Source organism: Apteryx mantelli, chromosome 1, assembly GCF_036417845.1.
Source record: "Apteryx mantelli isolate bAptMan1 chromosome 1, bAptMan1.hap1, whole genome shotgun sequence".
NCBI lineage: Eukaryota > Metazoa > Chordata > Aves > Apterygiformes > Apterygidae > Apteryx > Apteryx mantelli.
Window position 1 is genome coordinate 13,663,674 of NC_089978.1, and position 23,610 is coordinate 13,687,283.

At 41.2% G+C, this 23,610-nt stretch overlaps 1 protein-coding gene across 3 annotated transcripts in view; it reads right to left on the reverse strand.

Annotated features, from left to right (window-relative positions):
• SESN3 (sestrin 3) overlaps positions 1 to 23,459 on the reverse strand; it is a 40,022-nt gene extending 16,563 nt beyond the window's left edge. For all 3 annotated transcript variants that reach the window (XM_067289673.1, XM_067289666.1, XM_067289659.1), the window contains exon 1: positions 23,343 to 23,459. In XM_067289673.1, the coding sequence (XP_067145774.1) occupies positions 23,343 to 23,441 (99 nt within the window). In that variant the 5' untranslated portion in view covers positions 23,442 to 23,459. The remainder of the gene's footprint in view (positions 1 to 23,342) is intronic.
• Positions 23,460 to 23,610: the final 151 nt, after the last annotated feature.

Below are 23,610 nucleotides of genomic sequence, written 5' to 3' on the forward strand. Positions count from 1 at the left end.
GTAAATGAACATATGCAAGGATCTCCAATTAATTTATGTGAACACTAACAGAAAGTAAAGGAGATAGTCAAACACGAAAAATGAGCTGAATTAAATATATTCCACAAAGGACAAAACCCAGCTCCTTTTGGAGGCTGGCAATTATAAGAAAAAAGTTTGGAAAAAAAAAAAAAGATAATCCAAGCTAATGAGTCTAATCATGGTAGGCTTTTAAGAAGCTGTTTTTTTTAATACATGTGTGTTTACACACACACACACACACACATATATATATATATATATAAATATAAAAGAAGCACATACTCTATCCTTCCGTCAACATAGATTATTCTCCCTTCATGCCAAAGCATGTATTTTAGTAAAACCGGTTAAAACAAGCCTGTCAGAAGAACAGGAGCAAACACAATCTAGTTATACAAGTTCTCAGGCTACTATTAATAAAAACAAGGGAAGTTTACAAGCATTAAATAAGATAACACTGGCTTTCTTAGACTTTAGATAACAGCCACTGCTTCTGGGCACCCATTATCTAGAGCAGTGATTTAAGACCTACCCAAGAACTTAGATATGAAAAAATACATATGGGAATTGGACAGCAAGCAACATTTCAGATATACGGTCCTTCGTAACAAAAGTTCTTCTTGCAAAGCTTATTGTTTCCCAGGAAAGCTGATTCAATTTCCTGTTCGACTCGTCTTTACAGGTTAAGCTAGCTAGTGCATACTAAGTTAACCAGGGTCCCCAAATATCTTATTTGAAATTGGATTCTTATGCTAAGCGACTGAACCAAGAAAAAGGTTGCTCAGCAACCAAAACACCATACGCACATATATAAGCCATTTTCTGCTTCATGTTCCTCCATAAATGCATTGTTGTTGTATGAATAAGTTATCTTAAAAGGTTTGCAACAAGTTCCATTTACATTAAAATTAGAGTCTTTTTGGGGGGCACTTCTTCGGAAGGAGACAGACAATGAAGAGCTTCAAAGAGAAGCAGAGAAAACTGAGTCAGGGAAGGGTTACCCAGAGAGGAGCCCAGTTCGAGCCGTCAGCCTAGAAAGCGACCTTTGCCATAGGGCGGCACCATCAAGGCAAGATGGAGCTATGGCCCTACAGACCACAGAAGGGCTGCTGAAGTGGGCATGAAAAGACAGGCCTGGGTGTATTATCCCTGTGCCTTGCTTTCTGTCCTTCAGCTAAACTTCGAACGGCATCGTGAGCCCAATATTGCGAATTTAACAATTACAAATCAGAACGCTTTTCCCTTGGAGCAGCTAATCTGCACCGTGCAGCAAGGAACATCTCCATCCTTGACGAGCCCTGCCAAAACGTCCCTGAGCCAAAAGCTGCGACATGCCGTCTCCAAGTTTTATTTTTAGTTACAGCAGTGACTGTGCACCTTCTGTCAAGAGCCAGAGGAACATGGCATCTGCATTTCAAATAGCTGGCGGCCGGCGCCGATAAAGGGAGGGAAGTCAGAAGGCCTTGGCTGGAAACGTCGCCGTGAATCACAAGTGGAAGGCGCCCGCGCGAGCCGGAGCAGCAAGCCGGAGCCACCGCGCGGGGAGTCCCGCTAGCTTCCTTTCCAAAGCCTTTGGTGCAGAGAAATACGGCTTTCTTCCTCTTCTCAAGCACATGAGTCACTCTGTTCTGAGACTTTAAAAGAAACAGCTATTTTTAGCAAGTGCAGTAAAAAGGAGGCTAATTTTATTTGAGGCAGCACAAAACAGAGCTGTTATCTGGTGGAGCGGATCAAACAGCTGGTTGAGAAAGGGCTTTAATACCCGTGAACGTGCAAAGGACAGGCGAGCAGAAAGCTGCTGCACTGATCCTTACGTATGGTGACTTCTCACATAAGTAGGGTATAAAAGCTAATTCATCCTGAACTTGACATCAAGATGGTCATGCTGTGACTTAAAATAAACACCAGAAAGAAACACCTCAATAGCGAATTTTGTGAGCTGCAGCAATTCTGCCAGCTGCATATTCCTTTGCTCTACTAGAGAAGTGCAAACGGCCCCAAAATACTGATAATATGGTAAATGATAATATGGCTCAGATTCATTACTTCAACAGAATTAAACCACAATGAAGACATCAGTCTAATAAATAGCACTTGAACAAATATAAGTCCTAATGGTATCCCGAAATTAGCTTCTCCCGACGAGTGACAGACACCTTTTGAAGTTTCTATTTAACAAGAAAGAGGGTTTTTGGGGAAAAGGTATGAATGTGTATTTATTTATTACTATCTCTCACTATCTCTCCCCGCCACTCCCCACACACTACAGTAGCCTGGCCCTGTCAGGTTTTATTTCTACCTCTAAGCCATACTAGTGCTGAGGTTGTATTTCTCCATCTGACTCTTAGGATCTCCTCTGGCATCCAGGTAATCATTATTTATTTAAAATAAAATCATTAAAAGCTCCAATTTCCAAGAGTTAGTCTGCTGTTTCATATCTAGATTTCCTGATATTCTGCTTTATGCCTTTTATCTGAGGCTTCCAAAGGATAAATACCACCCATCCTCTGGTTTATTACTCTGTTTTTCTGTTGCTTTATGATACTTCTTCCTCAGATATTTCTACCTTTGCCAAGGTCATTCTCTGACCTCGCACGGAGTGTACCTTTGGAGTAGTAAAGTCTTTACAGCATTCTATTGCGCAGACGGACAAAGTTTTAATTAAATCTTTATTAGTTCAGCAGACTCCATCTACTCCCTCATATCCACCATCTTTCAAGCATTTTATTACATTTATGAACTTTACTCCCATTTCTGAATTTTTATCTTTTGCATTTTACTGGTACTTTGTGTAAGTCATTTTTGTATACCTGCAAGTTCCCAGCATAGGATCTTACAGAAGATTCTAGTTTAGGTTTATTTACCTATTCATGTTTTATTGTCTTCCCACCAGAAAAGCACTAAGAGCATATGTATTTTAAGGCAATTTACTAAATTGCCTCTTAAGTCACTCTACACTTCATAAAAATGTGCATATATACACACACACACAAATCTTTGTGATTTAGCAAGCGGAGAAACATTTTCATGAGATATTAAACATCTGCCTTTAAAAATTTCTCTAAAGTACTCTATGCTGTGAATGCTCAGGTACAAAGTATACTGCTGTCACTGTTGCTCAGTTATGCTCTTGTACCCATATCCTGCATTAGCTTCTGATTACTACTTAAAAGAGATACTCAACTAAAAAAAAAAACCAAAAAAAATCAAATACATTTGATAATTAGTGAAGTGACTTTTTTTGTAGCCAAAGAATAAAGCTTTGCTGCTACTTTTGACAATTTGACATTGTCCAGTCAGTAACTGTCTCTTGTTTTTTCTCCGAGAAGACCTTTAAAGAGGGAGTAACATACCTTCTTATTACTCAGGCCCAATACATACTATTCAGAAGATTGTTCTATGAAAGAAAAGCAATTAATCTAGTTGACAATTTCCCAGTAATGCTATAGTTGCATTTTCCAAGTACCAAGTCATGCTGCTGTAAAAAGTAGTAATTTGCAGTACTAATAAAATGGTTCAAGTCTTGTTCAGGGCTTGAATATGTTCAGCCAGCTCAAATTTTGAAAAATAATGGTTTTCTAGAAGATTTCCATGGTCAAATTTTTATTACCAACTACTCTGAGAAGCCTGTAATGTACTCTTGCAAGAATGTTTTGCAGCCACAAACTTCATTTTTCCCCTCTTTCTTGACAGAAGGGCCTTTTTACTTTTTCTTACATTACAGCCTACTAGTAATTTTGTCACCATCTAGCATTTCTAAGGATCTTGGTTATTTAAATTCAGTGATCTGTAACTTTATAATGCACATTAGTATCTTGGGAAATAATGGATGGACTCAACATAGATTAAGACACCTAAATGTCGAGGTCTACATTTAAGGTAGGTGCCTAAACCCCTTTCACAGCAGGGAGTGAGTGCAAGGCTCAGCAGCACAAACATACGGATCTGGTGCTCTTTGAGACACCCTAGAGCACCCTGCTGGGCACCCAGGCACTGCTCCAGGAGGGAAGGGGCTTCCCATAGGTCTGTAGAGCATCTGCTGCTCCCCAGGATGTCTCAGATAACCTTGTGCATCTCAAATGGTACTTAAAGCCCATGCTGGGCAGCTCTTACAGCTCTTCAAAGACCAAATGTGCCAATTCCATCCCATGGACTCATTGTCCTATATCCCTACTTTTGGTTTCAAGTTTGACACACAGTCCTACTCACTAAGAAAGAAAAACAAACCAACCCACCTGTCTTCACAATTGAGTATTACTAGGAAGTACTAACGGACAAGAACAAAAAAGTAGATAACAAAGCTGTGAAATTTTGAAATGTATTAGGAAATATCTGTTGATGTATCAATTTAAAGAAAAGTGATTATGGCATTTTATGAGTAAAAGGAGATTTATAGCTTTAGAATACATATCTGCAATTCACCTCAAATTTTAGGTTTGTGCTGAAACTTCAAAAAATTTGAATACACATTAAAAGCATAAATATCAGTGTCCTATCTTTCAAAACACATTTGAAATTAAGAAAAGGAATTATTCAAGTGAGGCACAACATTTTATTTTTTTGACAATGTATGAACTCCTCTGAGACTAACCCATTCCTATATATAAACCTAGGACATATCTCCACAAGCAATAAAAGACATGTTCAGAGCAAACAATGTCAAAATGTTAGAGTTCACAAAGTAGAAGCCCTGGCATATAGTCATTTGTTAATGGTATTTCATGTGATTTTGCAATGTTTTCTTCCTCTTAACAGACTCCAAAAATGCAAACTAAGCGATAAGATGAAAATTATCAGAGGAAGTCAAACTGTAGGACTGTTTTTATGGAACAGCATTTCAAAACAGTTAAAACAGCCACTTTTAACATCAAGAAATTGGCATCTTTGTGCTTGACATCTGATGAAGTGGTGCAGGGAGCTGGGAAGCAAGCCAGTGAAGCACAATCAGTGTGGAAGGTTTGTTTTGGTAACAGGTTACAGGGCTTTTGGATTTCACACAATAAAAGGAAGCCTATCCCACGTTCCCATCCCCTCTACCCACTATTAAAAACACAGTCCATGCTAACTACAAACCAAAGGGCAGCAAATTCTACCCAGCCCACGATGGATGGCCAGGCAGCAGAAGTCCAACAGGAGTTTCTCAGTCTTTGAAAGAGATCTGATACATTCAACCTAAAGGAGAAAAGCTCAGAAATGAACATGCAGTTACTGGCAGAAAAGCCTGTCTTCTTTTTACATAAATAAAACCTACGCCTACATCCGCTTTCAGTCATACTCGGGTTGTATCACCCTCTCTGTCCTGGAGGTAATTTCCAAGTTATTTACAGCTATTAACCAAAGCCAACATTCAACTGCATCTGGAAGCAGACAGGCAAGGAGTGCACGTCAAACATCAGAGTAATGGGTTTACTGCAAAACACTCCCTTAAATAAGAAACCAAACTGTATTCTGTTTTTTTTTTTTTTTTTTTTTGGGGGGGGGGGGTCAGAATAGACCTGAGCATGTCAGGTAAAAGACATGGCTACAACTTTATGTTCATGTAACTGAAGTAGAGAACACATCTAACTGAGAAAGTAAGGCTCAGACTCCTGAGCAGACAGACAGAAAAATCTTCATGTTAACATTTGCTCTACTAAAACGTGCTAACAGTCAAGCCAAAACACTAATTATTAACACATGGAAAGGATAAGAGAGACAATACTGCAGCCACTTCTTCTATTTACTTGTTGCTAGAGATTTACTTCCATCTAATTTGAGCCAAATCTCAAAATACTAGTTCTTATCCATGCTCCAGTCATTATCAGATAGCAAGGGTGAAATTCAACTGATCAGATACAGACATCCACAAGGCACACATCCAAATCAAAGTTAGACAGCTAGACACTGTGTACAACTTAAAAAGAAAGCTAATGTCTAATTCAGGATGAGATCAGTTGTGCTACAGAAAGGCTTGTTTTTCCTCCGTAAACTCTAGAGGAAGCCAGGGGTAATCAGGTCAGGTGCAGCAATCTAAAGCTAGGCAAGATGCGTACCACCACCAGAGAGCAAACGGTCAGCACTGTAGGTTTGTAGGCTGCCCAAAAAACGCCCTCCAGACAGAAGATGACCTAGTGATTGTGAAGATGGCTTAAAATACTAAGATCACAGCAGGACAGCATTTTCTAGGTTTCAATAGCATCAGATATCAAGGGCAAAAGTTACAGAGGAAAACTTCAGTGGTTTAAGCTGGAACTTGTTTTATCTGTACATTGGCCCATTTCCACCTTCAGATTTAGCCCAAGTCTGACATACTGAGACAGACCAACGTTATCTAGTTTGGAGAATGTAGCTTTAAGCCACTAAATAGGCAGAATTGCATCAAGTGCATCTGCCTCATCAGCAAGGACACTGGTGCTGCTAAAGCACAGCCTCTGAAGCAGCCAGGCATATCCTTTAAACCTGTCTCCCGTGCACAGGGCTGCCTCACGCTGCCTGTACACAGCCCGTCTAATCAAGCCTGGTTTCACTCTGCCAGCTGGGTCCTGCATGCTTTGGAGGCTGCATGTTCAGCGTGGGCAAGGGCAGTGCTGTGGTCACGCATGTGGTCTCGGCCGTCCTGCAAAGAGAGAACGTACAGACTTCCTCATCTGATCCATGCAGCAAACCAGTGCCAGCAGGTAGAGCAAATGTCTGATAGAACGAGCAGATAAAACAGAAGCTGCTCTGACAGGCCTGAATTAATACCTAAATTAACCACTGATAGCAAAGTCTCTTTACCATGCAGTGATTGAACAGTTAAATACTTCAGTTCATAAACATACACACATTTAATAGGCACACTGCCAGAGAAGCATAACCGGTGGATATATGTATATATGTATATAAAAAAAAAAAAGACAAATCCCTAGGGTTATGCAAATCTATCACACATCTCTGGCAGAACTGCTTCCTAAGAATGCTCAACTGAATTTTTAATAGAAGTATTGTTTGGAAATACATGCCTTGTAAGCAAGCAAATTTGAATGGTATCATCCATTTCATAAATATATAATGGCATCCTACTACTGTGAAGAAAGATGCTGAAGTTTCTTTTTTTTTAAAATGTATTTCAAATATGCTAAATGTTCAAAATGTAAGATAAATATACGAGCAGGAAACAGCAAAATACTCCAACAATGTATTTTAAAGAAAATCTTTAACAGACTTCACTGCAATTCACATGGGACCATCTTCAAGTGTTACACTATTCCAGCAGAAATCATCATCATCATCAAGGATTTACAGCAAGGTACACTTAGCTGTAAGCTACTATAAAAGTAGACAGAGTGTTTAAACAGAGACTGGCATCAAGGCTGCATTCTCTCACCTCTCCTCTTTGGCACTGCCATTGCATTCATTAAAACAGAGAGCACAGCAAGACAGAATTCAGACACAGTGTGCCTTAAAGCATTAAGAGTTTGATCTTACCAAAGATAAGACTCTTAAGGTTTAGTCTACACTGCAGTCACTCGCACAGCTGCAGCTCTTCCAGAGATATTTAAAGCTAGCTTTAAATAAGTCCTTGGCTAACAGCACTTAAGTCTGGTGGGCTCATTGACCTCATCCACACAACCTGATTGAGAAACTAGGCAGATGTTAATTCAGTCGCTACTGAGTTTTCAGTTGACATGATGAAGCAAGACAGTTTAGACACAACAGTATCATAAAGAGATCTGTTCAGAGCAAGCATACAAAGTTGTATCTTTGCAATTTAACGAAAAAAATAATAACAATCTCCTCCTCTGATTAGCATCTCAATCCCCATGCATTTGCAGGGGAGGAAGCTGGGCTCTGACCTCTGTACCACCTCACAAAAATTGTTTCCTTCCTAGTTTCAACTACTTGCATAGACCACCAGAAGTAACAAGGCTGCACTGGTGTCCTGGCTACACAAAGTATTTTACTGGTTGAAGTCAAGCAATGTTCATGACTATTGTCAAACACTGCATAATGTCTACTAACTATCAAATACAGAAAAATCTTAATTAGTAAAGTGTGGAAATCCACCACAGAATTTAACACAAGAAGGCAAAGGCCGAGCATCTTTCTAATGTGAAAAGACAGGAAATCTGTTTAAACTGTAGCTATGAGATGTCAGACCACGTTGCCCTGCTTCCCAGTCACTTCCAACTACCTTTCACCAAATATTTCACTATGAAGTGTGTCACCATAGTCATTGTCCCGTTACAGCTCTTGCTTCTTCTAGCTGTTCTCTTAAAATGCAGAAGGCAATGCACATTGCTGTTTCCTGCGTTCAGCCAACTCTTGAAAACCATCTAAACATTCTGCTTAAATATCATGGTTAAGTTCTGCTAGAACAGTAGTATATTTGCTACATATGAAATATTTTATTATTTAGAAGGTATCAAACAGATGCTTTTTTACTGCATCTCAAGGAAGAAGGTAAAATTCCCAGAGTCCCACACTCAGGAAGTAAATTCATCATGTGTCCCAGCCAACATTCCCTCTTGGTGTGTCTTTCTAGCGTTTTCAGCTTGATAAAAACTACTACCGAACAAATGAATACTGCCCCAGCATATACTGCTGCAGGGAAAAAAAAAAGCAAAAGAAAAAGCTTTCAAGCGTCTTTCATTTACTAGGTACTATATAAAACCAAGTTCTATTCTCAGACACAGGAAAATCATGCAGATGGCAAAATCATGCTTTTTCCACAGATTTAATGTACAAAATGATCATACCAGTTATTTTAGATCCATGTGCAAGAACTATCTTAGAAGTTACGAAAGTAACTTGCCAAAATTCAGAAAAACAAATCCTCTCATCCAGATCATTAAAAAAGAGGGCAATGCGTTCAGTTCAGTACTACAGTCCCCACAGCTAGCTTCCTGACATATTTTTCACAGAAGATTGCAGTACCTTGTGTCTTCGAAAGCAACTCTGAACTGCTGAGCTTGCTGTCACAAACCTGCCAAGGTACTTTAATTGATTGCCTCCTGGCTGTCACAGTCCACATACACTGTGCTGTTACCACTTCCAATGAAAGGATTAGGACTGACTAGCAGGTGGCAAGCTCAAATAAAGGTTGTAAATCTTTTCCACAACATGTAACTAAGCTGCAGAAATCCTTGCTGCAAGATGCCGTGGACACCTGAAGTTTGCGTGTGTTCCAAGTAGACTGTTCGAGTTCATGGAAAAGAAATGCATGAACAGTTATTAAGCATGGAGAAAACACCTCCAAGTCCAGGAAGTCCTCAAGCTGCAAATGCTTGGAGACTCAAACACAGCTCAGAAGAAGTGCCACGATAAACTCACTCTGTTTTGTTTACTCTTCTCTGGGCACCTTCTCCTGGCCACTGTCAGACACAGGGCACTGGGCTTTTGATCTCATCCCTGTAGCTGCTCTGATGCTCTTGTATTAGCTACAGCAATAATTCAAATTTGGTTCAAGTATATTATTTATTTTACAAAGGCTATTAAACAAATGAAACTTATTTTCTAATATAGATATGAATTGGCATCACCCCAATACAAAGAGACATTTTAGTTATATGGGACTGTTGTAAAAACAAACATTGCACTAATCCAGTCTAAAAGATGCAGCCCACATTAGACACAGCTCCTTAGTTACCTGGGTGAGCACATTATTGCACTATCTATTCAACACAGATGGTACCAGATCATTTACTTTGTAATTTTCAGTACTGTTATACCCACATTACACTTTAGTTGTTTACTAATACTGTTCTTATGAAGGAAATGCTATTTTTTTCCTTTTCTGAATGCCCCTCATCAGAATTTACATCAATTTAGATCAGAAAAAAGGGAAAAAAACAAACTAGAAAAAAACCTCTGAAGAGTTAAGACACATAGACAATATACCTATGTACTGTCCCTACTCACCTGAGGGATGGATGATGTTTATTTAGATTGACATCTAATTAGAAGAATATAAGCTACGCTATCTCATAATGAAGGTCTTCAGCTCATTAAACATTAAAACTCAGTCTGAGGCCTAAAACTTCACTGAGTGCCTTAAAACTCCATTTAGTCAATGTTAACATGACCCACCGAATTTTAAAAGTTAATCCATTGAAAAGCTTTTCTAAAAAATGAGAACCCCTTTAGCACAAGTTTCTCAGCCAAATGCTCATTCACAATTGATGGCTGTTTCGCATCCTTGTTACAGTTCCAATAGCATAAGAAACTGTGATGCTGTTCCCTCAGCTTTGCTAGGACAGGGATAGTCCCCACGGAGGGCCAAAAGGAACAGTGTTTTCCTCCTTTAAGAGGAACGTGCTTTTTGCCTTTTTAATCTGATTGCCGACTTGAACAGAAAGAATGTGCCAAACAAAAAATAAAGTCTCCTTAACTAATGCACTTTAACTCTAGCCTAAAGGTACAGTTTCTAAGAGCAAGTGCCTTACCAGCTGAGCCAGGCATTTTAGCTTGTTTCAATTAGTTGACTCCAAAGCATTTTTCAGAAAGAGGTGATATCTACACCATGCATATGAACTTACTGAAGTAAGTTTTCTTACGTAGCTTTCCACAGTCTCCTTAGAAGGAATCGGCACAACTCTTACAGGTATGGGGCCGCAAAGGGAAAGCCAGAGATGGGCAAGGCCTCTCCATTCTTCACGTGACGGGAACTCCTCAGGTAGGTACTAATTAGGGCAAACTATTTCACCAAGGAGTCTTGTTTGCAAAGGCTGGAGAGACTCTTTCACAATGAAGAAGGAGCTGACAAACTAACTGTTTTACGTTTGATCAATCTGGGCTAGGTTCGGACAAGAGACCAACAGATGAAAGGCTTCATTCTCAGTGGCACTTCCTAAAGCCGCCCGCTTGCTGCAAATGGCATAATACTGGCAGTCAGGCAGTTCCTTCCTCTTTTTCTTCTCTCTCTCTCTTTTTTTTTTTAAAAAAGAATGTTTGCATCTTTACCTAGGTCTTACCTATGTGAGTCATTACCATGATATAATCTCCCAAATATACTGACTTAATTTGGCTGAGCTGGTAAAAGTAAAGACCTAAGGTAAAAAGCTCACACTTTTTCCTGCCAAAGATCAAAAGAAATGCTGATTTTCCAAAAACAAAAATTCACAACCATTATAGAAAACTTACTGTATGTAAGTATGGAGACACGTCCAGAGACAGAGCAGCTATTTCTGCAGGAAGTGTTATTTGCAGTTATATGCAGTTATTTTTGTCAGAACTTTACCTTCAACTTTGGATTTCACAGACTTTACTGTCTAAGTCAGACTACTGTCTACTCTTTTACTAAAAAGACTTCTGACTGCATTTTAGTGACTTAATGACTCTCCAAAATAATAAAAACACTTATTTTATATCCTGCTTGGCTAACCTGTTCTGTAGCAATACTTGACCTTTTTCTATATGAAGTAACCAGATCAAAACTGTGCATCAGAGTAAGCCCAACTCCCAAGAGACACGCTGACAGCTTTTTGTTTGTACCCAGCTTCGCTCTACCCAGACAGAAGTTAAACCATGCAATATCTATTCCAAGGATCCTGGGAAATACGAACCGAAGCCATGGGCCTACCTTCTAAAACAAGACAAATTAGTCACATTGGATGGCCAGATGCTGTCTACGTGCATTCAGGGGGCACAGCTTAACCCAAAGGAGTGTCCCATATAGAACAGCAACAGCACTGCATAGTCGAACTGCTTTTGCTTGTACTGCAGGTTTCTGCTGGATAAATAGGTCAAGTAACTAAAGCTTTATCTAATGTTTTGCACAGGTGACCTAAAAGAGAGACAGAGAGGGAAGCCTTCCACCTCCAATCCCATTTTTCTCTTTTAAGTTGTGTGTGAAAGATGGCTTGAGCATATCCTCCCTTCTCCTTGAAGACTGCTCTCTTTCCTCTCATTCTTTGCTTAGGCGTAACAAGTACCTTTGTACAATGTCTCCCCTGAAGAGCTGCAACGTGGACTGCAGATTCCTTCAGCCTTTAATTAACAGCTGACCTTTTCAACCAACACGCTTTTTCTTCCAAGACTTGGCAAGCGCTGGCATTAAAGTGAAACAACGAGTTTTGAATTGCTGGAATAAAAATCACTCATCTCTGAGCAGGTTCTATTTGCATGATGCCTGATGTCACTGCCTAAAAGCCTCTCATCCTATATTCTCCCACTAAGATCACGTGGGAAAGATTTAAACTACTAATGTAATTGAACAGTTTGCTTGGGTTTTCTGGAAGGAAAGAAAGATGAAAATATCTTCTGGAGTCTCCTGAAGCATTAAATTGGCATAAATGAGTTGGTTCTTTTGGTTCAATACTCCTCCACTTTAGTTCTTTAAATATGGAGATTGCAAAGAGTAAAAATAAAGTCCACATTGGCAGAGAAAAAAGAAGAAAAAGCTACAAAGAAGGAGACAAAAGCTATATATCATTCCAGTCCAGATGCCTTAGAGTTGATCTTCTGTACTACAGAGTGGGAAGCTAATCAGTCAAAACGAACCCTTGACTAATTAACATCATACAAGTGAAGTGCTGTTTTAAGGTGGTTTTTATGACTGAGGACTGAACATTTCCATTACAGGATCCTAATGAAGATCCTCAATTCAGAGTATTCCAGCAGTACGGTTCTGGAACAAAAAGTGTGTGTACCTGAGTTAAAGAGGACTTAAAATATGGGTGCTAGAACAGCTGCCAAGACACCCAATGATCAGTCAATCCAACACCCAACAGTCAGTTCAATCAGTCTTTGGAGGAAACAGAACAAGCCAGCTCATAGAGGAGAGAGATGTGGTAGTTTTAAAACTTTAATTTTGGTAGGTTTTTATCAAGTTATTACTCTACAAGAACAGTGGCAGCTTGTGAGTCTTACCAGCATGCTTCTACTTTATATACACTTTATACTACATGTAACATATGTACAGAACAATTCTAAGGTCTAACTTACAGAGCTATGGAGTATGGGCATTTCTATATAAAGAGTTGCCTTAATTTTCTAATTCTAACCTAGTATTGCAGTAAGGTAGTGAATGCTCAGCAGAATAATCAAATCCCTATGCTGACTTCCAGGGAAGGTCAAGGTTCACTCTTGCTTGCTAAACAGCCAGTGGGTATTTGCACGCAGGCAGCACCATTGATTTCAAGACACACAACATGTTGTAGTAAAGCAACATTTCAAGTGTTCTTTCACATTGGATGAGATCCAACTGGCGTCAGGTAGAATATTTAGACAGCGTGTAGGCGTTCCATTTCATTAGAGGTCTAATCAAATTTCTAAATGCTAGAACAAATTACTATTTCCACACCTCTAATCAGCAACGAGGGTGCTCTACTGAGAAGAATGTCAATCAACTCTGACGGAATATTTTTTAAGTTAGAGATAATTATATTAAAACAGATTTAGAACCACATGGCCAAAACCCCTCCAGACATATTTAGCCAATAATATAACTATATTCCCTTCACCACATGCTAAAGCAGGAGATATTAGACATATTTACAGGCACATGCTATTAAATTAGGTTCAGTGCTGTTAAGATACTGTCTTATTAAATAATTTTTAACTGCACAATTCATACAGAAGAGAGAACATATGCTGGCTTTGAATTCTGTTTTGTCGATATCAGCCAGAGCAAATCCAATGCTGTAATAGCTCAGAGACAGATAAAAGATGGTTTTAAGTAAGCAATTCTGTACTGCTCTAAAAATGGTTTAGAGCAAGAGAGCTAGCACTTCCTCAGTGTCATCAGTATAGTCCTGTTTTACTCTGTCTGTGTGGCATTGCTAAGAAGCACAAATTCTTAATTCCCAGGTTACCTACAAATCACACAAAATGTTCCTTTGTGTATGAATGTTAAGTGAGAAGTCATCTTTGTAACTAGTCCTCCTTTCTGAGGAAGAATTTCATTGATCCTTTTAAGTATCAATTAACTTTAGAAGAATTTACAGTTCTCTCTATTTTCATGTCAAAAGTAAGTTCACATTTAAAACACTTTAAAACACATACAGTTACACATTTTGATTGCAAAGTGCAGTAACTGAGCTATATTGATTGTATTTATGAACTAATTGCTCATTCTGAATAGGTGAAAATGCTGAGTTTAAAGTCTTCTTTTACTTCTCCAGATGTCTTCTGTACTTGAAGAGATAACAGAGAGCTACAGTTCCACAAAATTCTCAAGGCGGCAATTTCTCCTGGCATTCTCCTGACCTTCACACATGTTAACCCAACATTTGTGCATGCTAAAAGATTCAAGCCACAACTCTAATGGTGGTCTATTCTTCAACACCACCATATGGAGTACGACCATGAGGAACTTATCATCCAATGCAGGCTTAGCCCTTCAGGTCCAGTTTACTCACAGCAAACCAAGCCAGAAACACTTTGTGCTTTTCTCCATTATTTATTTTTTCCATCTTATCGCCTGGGGAAAGGGATTGTAGGTATCCTCATACTATGTTACCAAAATCACTATGTTGGGCACTGAGTTCAGAATGACATACAAGTCTATTGCTGGTCTATCAAAACAAGACGCTTATCTTGAGAGAAATGCAAGGGAGTCATCAACAAGATAAAACAGGTTTAGTCAGGAGGCTGTATCTATTATTTATCTTACTCTAATTCAGGTAACTGGGGAAGTTCAGAACTAAGACTTAAGACATCTTTCTAGATTAAGAACATAGATTTCAATCTCTTACTCTAAGTACTATCATTTATACCTCTTTCAGCCCCCCTCCCAATTTGCATCTGGTTAAGTCCACAATTGTCAAAAGCACTCCACCCTTCGCCTCCGCCCCCCCCCAAAAGTCTGTGCTTCAAACCATCTTTCCTTCCATTTCAATAAGAGGTGAGAACAAAGATATTTGAATAAATCAATGGCTGATATTAGTCTATACGAAGAACAAAGTTTCTCAGCATCCTAAACATGCAATAGTAACTCTCATCTGCACTGGTATTTTGCCCTGATAGTTATCCAAAGTCTGATATGCAAGAAGTACCCTATAATAAAAATAGGAAATTAGTGGTTAATGGAGACATTTAAAATTAATATTCCTTGATCATGGCCTCCCCTGGCCTGGGGACTAATTTGCCCAGGGTAGCATACTGAGAACACTGTAGAATTTCTTGAAATATGCCTAGCACATTCAATGTACTGACTGATAAATAGTCAGCAAAAATTGTTCGTGGGGAATATTCCCACCTCTCTGTAACAGCATTCAACAAAATCTTTCCGTTATCTGCATAAGGCTTCCTATAACTTCTACTTTAAGTGCACAGACTACCAGTCTGGGTTGAAGAGAAAACAATGGAAGCGACCTCTGCATACAAACAGGAATACCTGCAAAGAACAGAAAAATCAAGTAGTAAAGATTATTTCCACATAGGTTTTTGTGCAGCTGATGATGTACAATTTCTCATTAACCAAGGTGTCTCTCCTGACAATTTGAATTTCTTTTCTACTGAAAATGCCAACCCTCCCAACTCTATCCTGACCCACTTAGACGAGAGCAAATATTCAGTCTAGCCAAGCAAACTATGCTTGTGATCCATTCTTACTATCCAGCCCTGGAAATGAAAATCTGATAATGAAACCTCCAGACCAACTCCCTTTGCTAAGCAAAGCCAGGGGAGAATTACCTTACTATCTTATCTCCCTCAACTATCCCAAGCCAGTAAAAATGGTTCAAATAAAGAACTGAACGAGTATTAACATCTCCCTCACCAAGGTGGAGGAGAAGAAAAACCAAGGATGCTTAATGAACTCCATATATACTTTTTTTTAAGATTTCAAAACATCATCATTTAAAGAGATGAGAAATTTGAAGCACTAATCAAGTAATATGCATAAATTTAAAGTAAATGCTCACAAAACCCTGATCCCCTACCCACAGCTTGTGATTTGGCTGATGGAATGCACCACTCCTGCCAGCAACAGTAAGTCCTAATAGAGGACAACCTCCATGCTTGACTAACCCATTCTGGACACTAAATCTCAAGGTTTCTTTTGAAGACAATCCTCCTCCCCACTTTCTTCCTATCCTTTCCCACCTCCATTAATTCCGTGTAATTCAGGAAAGACCTAGAAAATGTGACTATTCTAAATGAGTGCCGTTCCTACAAGGTCAACTGTTACAGCTTTTCATTGCAAAACATTTTCCTTCACTAGGGATTCATTTCACTCATGTCACTCTCATTACAGGTCTACTGAAAATTTAATAGGTCTGTGTTCTCATCTTCAGCAGTTGAAACAAGAAAAGTAAGAGGAAAACCTTTTACATAAATTTAAGATAAAAGTGGAAGAACATGGGAACATTCAATATCAGCGCACACCTTAAAAGAACAATCGCTCTCTCTGATTCCAGACAACAAAGACAACAATTAACAAAGGGAGGTGGGAGAACAATTATTTAAAAAGGTCAAAGTCTAAAAGACACAGATTACTGCAAGACTTGTGAGGATGGGCAAGGAGAGAAACCAGAATCATTACTGGATTTTCACTGCAGTTATTTCACAGGGAGGAATCTTGTTCTGCAAAATTTTTTTTACAAATATCTCCAGAAAAAATACAAACAAACGATGGCAGTGAGGGACCTGTTGCTAAGATCCTTAAATTGCCTTAAAAGGCTGGGTTTGTTTTACATTTAGATTTTGGACCCCTCTGAGCTCATATTTCCAATCTTTTGTCTCCAACTGTGCACACTAGGTGTGTGGTAGAAGTGACCTGAGTTAGTTTCATCGTGGCAGAATTCCAAGGCATTGGAATACAGGAATATTGAATACATATACACTATTTTTTATAAAACAGAAAGTTGGTAGAATTAGAACTGATAAAAACAGGTTTTCATGTTAAAGTATGCAAATCATTTTGAAAAATCCTTTAGAAAGAGGCACAGAAGAGATTTTAAGTGATCTAGGCAACCATGAATTAAGACCACAGAGCGACAAGTCTTATTAATGAAAGTGGTGAAAAGTATGGAAGACATTATTTCATTTTACAAAATAACATTGTCTGTGGCAGTCAAGTTTGATAGTAAGATTTCTAAAGCAAAATACACTATGCAACTTGATAATACAGAGATGCTGTATTGTGAAAATTGGGGGTATTTTTTCAAACAGACATAGCTAGTTTAATTTGCATATGTTCAGAATAGGTTGAACCAGGTTTAATTTCCTTAAAGTAGCTGAGACATCCTTGAAAGGGCTCTTGAATTCTGCAAAACTGTATTGGCATCTCCGTTCACCTTCATGACTCATGGTGACATATTTTAGCTTAAACAGACTTATGAGATCTGACATCAGACTTTTTTGGTTCACTTTTGGGCTACTTTCTTACTCACCCACACAGAACACAATAAAGCTTTTTTTTTTTTTTTTTTTAAATAAAGACATGACCTCACTGAGTCCAGAGCTCACTGAGGCCAGGCTTGTGCTACTGTAGGCACTGCCTTATTTAACAACCTTCACATATTTTTCTATCTTAAAAGTAGGTGGGTTTTTGACAGCAGTAGACCTAGCGCAAACTCTACCACGACCTCACAACTCTAGACATTTCTGTTTTTGCTGAATTAAAAAAGCAAATTCTCTTAGTCTCCTTCCGCAAAATAACTACTCTATTTCTCTGAGCATCCAACCAGCTCACCTCCGTGCCTGTTTAGTTTGGATCCATCCTTCCTGACTTCCTTTCTCCTCCTTCCCCCCCAACAACTAAATTGCCTTGCAGGGTGACATTAAGCTGCTTCTTAAAGGGCCTTTCCAAAGAGTTGCTTTTACCAAAAAGCTATGAGTAACAAATTGTCAGACTATAACTCTACATTTCATGCCCCTGGATTTCACCCCAATTCCAACTACTCCAGTGCTCAAGGTCTCCCAGTTTTCTAAGAAACATTCTGGTCTTTCCCTGGATTGACAATATCTACCACGTCTGTCTCATGAACGTATTCTGTTAATAGTCATTCTCATCCTGATTCACGAAAGCATTAAGCCAGATTAGTTTCAAAACTGAACCTTTAAAAGCCCACAGATCGTCTCCTTTCAGCACAGTGACTTCCCCTTTCAGCAGGGCCCATTGTCATCTCCACTTCAATCAGTTCCTTACCATTCCTTTACTAATTAACAGGAGCATAACAACAGACATAATGTGTCAGATCAAAGGTCCATATCACCCAGTAACCTATCACTGACCGGGGGCCATAACAGAAGTCCAACAGTCAGGAAAGCATGCAGCAACGCATTTCCAATAGGCACTATCTCCTATTTACAGGTTGCATTTAATTTCTCCTTTATGAATTTGCCCGATTACTTCTTAAACCTATTTCAACTTTTCATATTTAGAACACTTTGTCTTAATAAGTCCCAAAGTTTAATTCCAGTTGACTTGCTAGTGAAACAAGGAATTCAGTATTTGGCATTATTTCAGATACTTAATGAATGAAATCTAGATTTAGTCATTCTAAAGCTTTTACAAGAGGACACTATAGTAGATGACTTATCAGCAGAAGACTACCACATTAGTCTAGCATGACCTATTTTTGGTGATACCATGCCATTTTTTCCTCATATATTTGTATGCTTTTCTTTCAAAATTTGTTGTAATAGCTTGCATAGTATTTGAGATTTGTGTTAAAGATGACAACTGGCATGGGGAGTGGCAAGCATTGAAAATTGTTCATGTCAATCATATTCAGTACTATTTTCCTTCTCATAGGATCACCCTGATTTGGCAGGTCTGTTAAAGACGAGAACTAGATCTAGGATTTCATACAGTTTTTTCCAGGATTCTAGCATGGACATAGGCTCAAACTAGGAGTATCTGCTGATTCAGATGCAATTCCACCTTGCCAACAGTACGAGATGTTCCTAGAGTACACTTCCCCATTATCCATTTAGCTGTTGCCCTTATATTCCTCTCACTGAAGCCTAACACAAAACAAATATTTAGTTTGGGATCTGCTCTCATACTAATTTTGTTTTCTATCCTACTGTCATTGAACAATGACCTGTATTTATATGCAAAAGAACCTTTTGCTTCATGTGCTTTGCAATTTGCAACTAAGCTTTACATTTTGGCATGTTCTTCCTGTTCCTACATTTCCTGAAATATCAGACTTTTTCCATCCTCTGAAGACTCTGCTTATTCTTAAAATCCCTCCCAAGAGAGTTATCTGCCCAAATAAATACTGAGCTCTACTTATACTTTTTGCTGTCTTGCTTGGGAAACAGATTCCTTTCAGGTATAAGAATCTTGGATTTCAAACAGGCTCCAGATCTCCTTCAGATTTAAGGCCCTAAGATCCCCAGGCCAGGTGACTTCCTTACTCAGTTCCCTCACATGTAGGATTTTTAAACTCTAGAGCTGGAGAACTACTACTGGTTATAGCAATGACAACAGCTCTCAGCAACCTCTATGGAAAACTTGGCTACAGCAATCAGGTACCATTTTAAGTACTTTCATCTACTTCTAGCAATCCGACACCACAGCTTAAAGTCTGCCCATCAATATCAAGAATTTTAACTATAGATCTAGTTTTGCTCATTCTTCCATTTATTTTAAACTGAATCAAAACATTACCGTTGGTTGTCTTTTTCAAGATGCTTGCTCACAAAATCTAAAGTAGCATCATTATTACTGCTTGTCATTATTTGTTTTAAAAAACCAATAATTCAGCTCTCATATCTATGAATATCTAAGCCCTTATGATTAGCAGCAATTGTTCTGCAAGTTTATCTGGTTATTTAAAGTGTCCCATAACAATAAATACAACCGGAAATTTCTTATCTTTTTAATATTACAGATCTTCCTCATAGGCAAATATACCTAGGGGATGTTTAGCAAGTTTCTAACACTACCCTAATAGAGCTTCTTGTAACAAAACATAACTTTGATTAATTTGAATTTAACTGAAACCTCAAGTGCTGCATCTAGCTTTTTTTCTTTTCCTGTTGAAAGAGAAATCTGCCCTCACCCATGAGAATTCAAAGTCTGCTAAACTGTTCTGAATTTCCTTACAGGCCACCAAGTAGAAGGCTTGTTTTTCTTCCCTATAATATCTGACGACAGCACTACCTAAACAGCAAGCATTCTAGTGGTTTGAAATAAAGCCTTAAAACTGAGGAGGGCAGAAGAGATTCAAAATGTTTTAAAGCCAATCATTTTTCCGGTATATTATCACATGAGCATTAAAAAAATACCATCAAAAGAACAGATGAGGCAGCACTTATCTGAAGATTATTACACCGAGACTCAGGTCAAATTTGCATCTCACTTCCACCAAGCCTTTTTTTTTTTTTTTTTTCCCTGTTTTCTACTTGCATGCTTGCCAATGAAGTGCAAAAGGTTAAAATTTACAGTGATTTTATTATACCAACTTTTAAATGATTACAGATGTAGTCAGAAGCTTTGTACTTCTACATTTACTGTCCAGCCTTATAAGAGATGCAGTAATGTCATCCTACAACCAACGCAAACACGAAAAACCTATATGTTAAGAGTTTGTCTCAGCTTCACCAGCAGCTACTAGAATTTATTTTCAATTTTGTAACAAAAGTAGCTGAACTGATCACAGACAGGCCAGGACAGCGCTGAGCTGTCTTCCTCAATACAGTCAACCAGGTTCCTATGTATTACCATACAACCATCACCCTCCCTATATTACTTGAAAAACATCTAATCCAACAAGTTTCCTGTTACCAGGAAAGTAAGGTATAGTCCCATCTACCCCACTCTTCCCCCCCTCCCTGCTGATATTAAAGAGGTATACAAAAAAGACCTACCCAGCAGGATAAGACTACAGCTTCACAAATTTAAATAATTTAAAATTAATTTTAGGTATAAAGCTGCTGCCAAGCACCACTTTATTTGTCAACAAAACATTCTGATTATTTGGCAGAACAAAGCAAGCTCCCTCCCTGCTTTCTCCACAGACATACTTGGCACTGGTTAATTGGTATGTCTTTAGACATATGTCAAGTCTGAAGCTGTTTCAGGCTTTAACCCCACAGAACTTCTCTCTTTAAGTATTTGTTTTTCTTAAAGCAGTAATGCCAGCAAGTTAAAGCCAAGAAAGGACCCCGTAATGAAATGGTTAAAAATCAGACTGTGCTGATGTGCACTTCTCTGATCCATTACATTTCTCGCAAGCTGAGCTAAGAGCTGAGCACCAAGTATCAACTGTAATATGATCCAAGAGTTTATGGAAAAAATAACTGCACATACCAAGCATGCACATTTAATAAGATTTTGTTTCCATTAAAATATTCTAGAAACATGATTTTTAAGATTTACTTCTCTCTCTGACCGATTTTTAATGTTTCTCCTCCCCCCTCTTCTAAATACACACCTCCTTTCCAAAAACCAAACCCTTAAAAAAAAAAAAAAAAAAAAAGCAGTCCTACTGCAGGGAAGAGAGGCTTGAAAAACAACTTTGATTGGCACTTGGCCTGACCCACAGAGGAAGAAAAACAGTTTTTGGACAAAGAGCGCAAATATTTGAGCTCATTGACTTACAGGCTTTCTTAGTATGTACAAGAACAAACCTGGTGAAAAATGTATCAGAAGAGATTGAATTAAAAAAATGGCATTGCATTCATCTTAGTCTCTCTGACTTGATGCATTTGCACAGCTCAGCAATTTTAATTCATTTGCACTGGACAAACAAAAAGCACCTCAACTAATGCTCCCAGTTAAGCAGATGTCAAAAGGAGGTGGTAAACCGATTATACTACTGCTAAAGAACAGAGAGCCCACTCAGTGGGGCTGGTAATAACAGTACGGTTGGGGTTTAGGGCCTTTTTTTTTTTTTTTTTTGAGCTTTAATTTCAGATGATCCTGACACAAAGACTTGCTGGAGATCGCGGTGATGAATTTTACCGAGCTGATACGTGGATAAACTTTCCAACCACCCCTCGGTGCGCATGGGCCCCCAGACAACCCCCCCCCCCCCCCCCCCCCGCCGCGGAGGCCAGGCGCACCCCAGGCCCCGGGGGCAGCAGCCTTAAGACGGGGCAAGTGACAACCAGCCCCCGGAGACTGTGGCAATGGGGCTGTGGGACACGGCACCCCCCAGCACACCTGGAGCTACGCCTCCCGCCCCATCCCTGCCCCACATCCCCCCGCCACCACCCCAGATACCCCCACAGCCCTTCCCACCGCCCCACATCCCCCCCGCAGCCTCCCCACAGCCCCAGGTGCCCCCTGACCTCACTGCCTCGCTATAGCCCCTGCTCCTCCCCACTCCACTGCCTGCCTATAGCCTGTGTCCCCCGACCCACTGCCTCCCCACAGCCCCAGGTCCTCTCCTCCATCCCACTCCCAGATATGCCCACAGACCCCCCACCCCACTGCCTCCCCACAGCTCCGGTGCCCCCCCCCCCCACAGCCTCAGCTCCTCCACATGGCCACACAGCCCCCCACCTCCACTGCCTCCCCACAGCCCCAGTTCCTCCCCACAGCCCCACATCCCCCCCAGCTCCTCTACCCCACTGCCTCCCCACAGCCCCAGTTCTCCCCCACAGCCCCTCTACTCCACTGCCTCCCTACAGCCTCAGTTCCTCCCCACAGCCCCTCTACCCCACTGCCTCCCCACAGCCCCAGTTCCTCCCCACAGCCCCACATTCCCCCCAGCCCCTCTACCCCACAACCCCCTGCCCCACTGCCTCCCCACAGCCCCAGTTCCTCCCCACAGCCCCACATCCCCCCCAGCTCCTCTACCCCACAGCCCCCCACAGCCCCAGTTCTCCCCCACAGCCCCTCTACCCCGCTGCCTCCCCACAGCCCCTCTACTCCACTGCCTCCCTACAGCCTCAGTTCCCCCCCACAGCCCCTCTACCCCACAGCCCCCCACAGCCCCCCGCCCCACTGCCTCCCCACAGCCCCAGTTCCTCCCCACAGCCCCACATCCCCCCCAGCTCCTCTACCCCACAGCCCCAGTTCCCCCCCACAGCCCCTCTACTCCACTGCCTCCCTACAGCCTCAGTTTCTCTCCTCACAGATCCCCCCACGGGCCCAGTGCCTCTCCCCACAGCCCCCCACCCCACTGCCTCCCCACAGCCCCGGTGCCTCCCCCCACAGCTCCCGCCCCACTGCCTCCCCACAGCTCCGGTGCCCCCCCCCACAGCCTCAGCTCCTCCACACGGCCACACAGCCCCCCACCTCCACTGCCTCCCCACAGCCCCAGTTCCTCCGCTCGCAGACCCCCCGCAGCCCCAGTGCCTCCCCGCCCCCAGCCCCACCGCTCCCCCAGCGCCTCCCCACACCCCCCTCCGCCCCTTCCACAGACCCCGCGGCCTCCCGCAGCCCCGCACCCCGTCACGCCCCCCCGCCCCCGCCCCCTCCCCGAGCCGGGCCGGGCCGGGCCGGGCGCCGGTACCTGTCTCGGCACCTTCCGGCAATTGCCGCACACCCGGTACTGGCCGGCGGCGGAGGCGGCGCTGCCGCCGCCAATGGGACCGGCGCTGAGCCTGTTCATGCTGGCTGGCAGCGCGGCGCTCGGGCGGGCGGGGAAGGGCCGGGTGCGGCGGAGCAGCCGCCGGCGGAGGCGGCAGGGGGTGGCTCCGCTCCGCGCCGCTCAGCAGCCCGCGCCGCCGCCGCCGGCCGCCCCCATCCTCCAGCCGCTGCCCCAGCACCCCGCTCCGGCC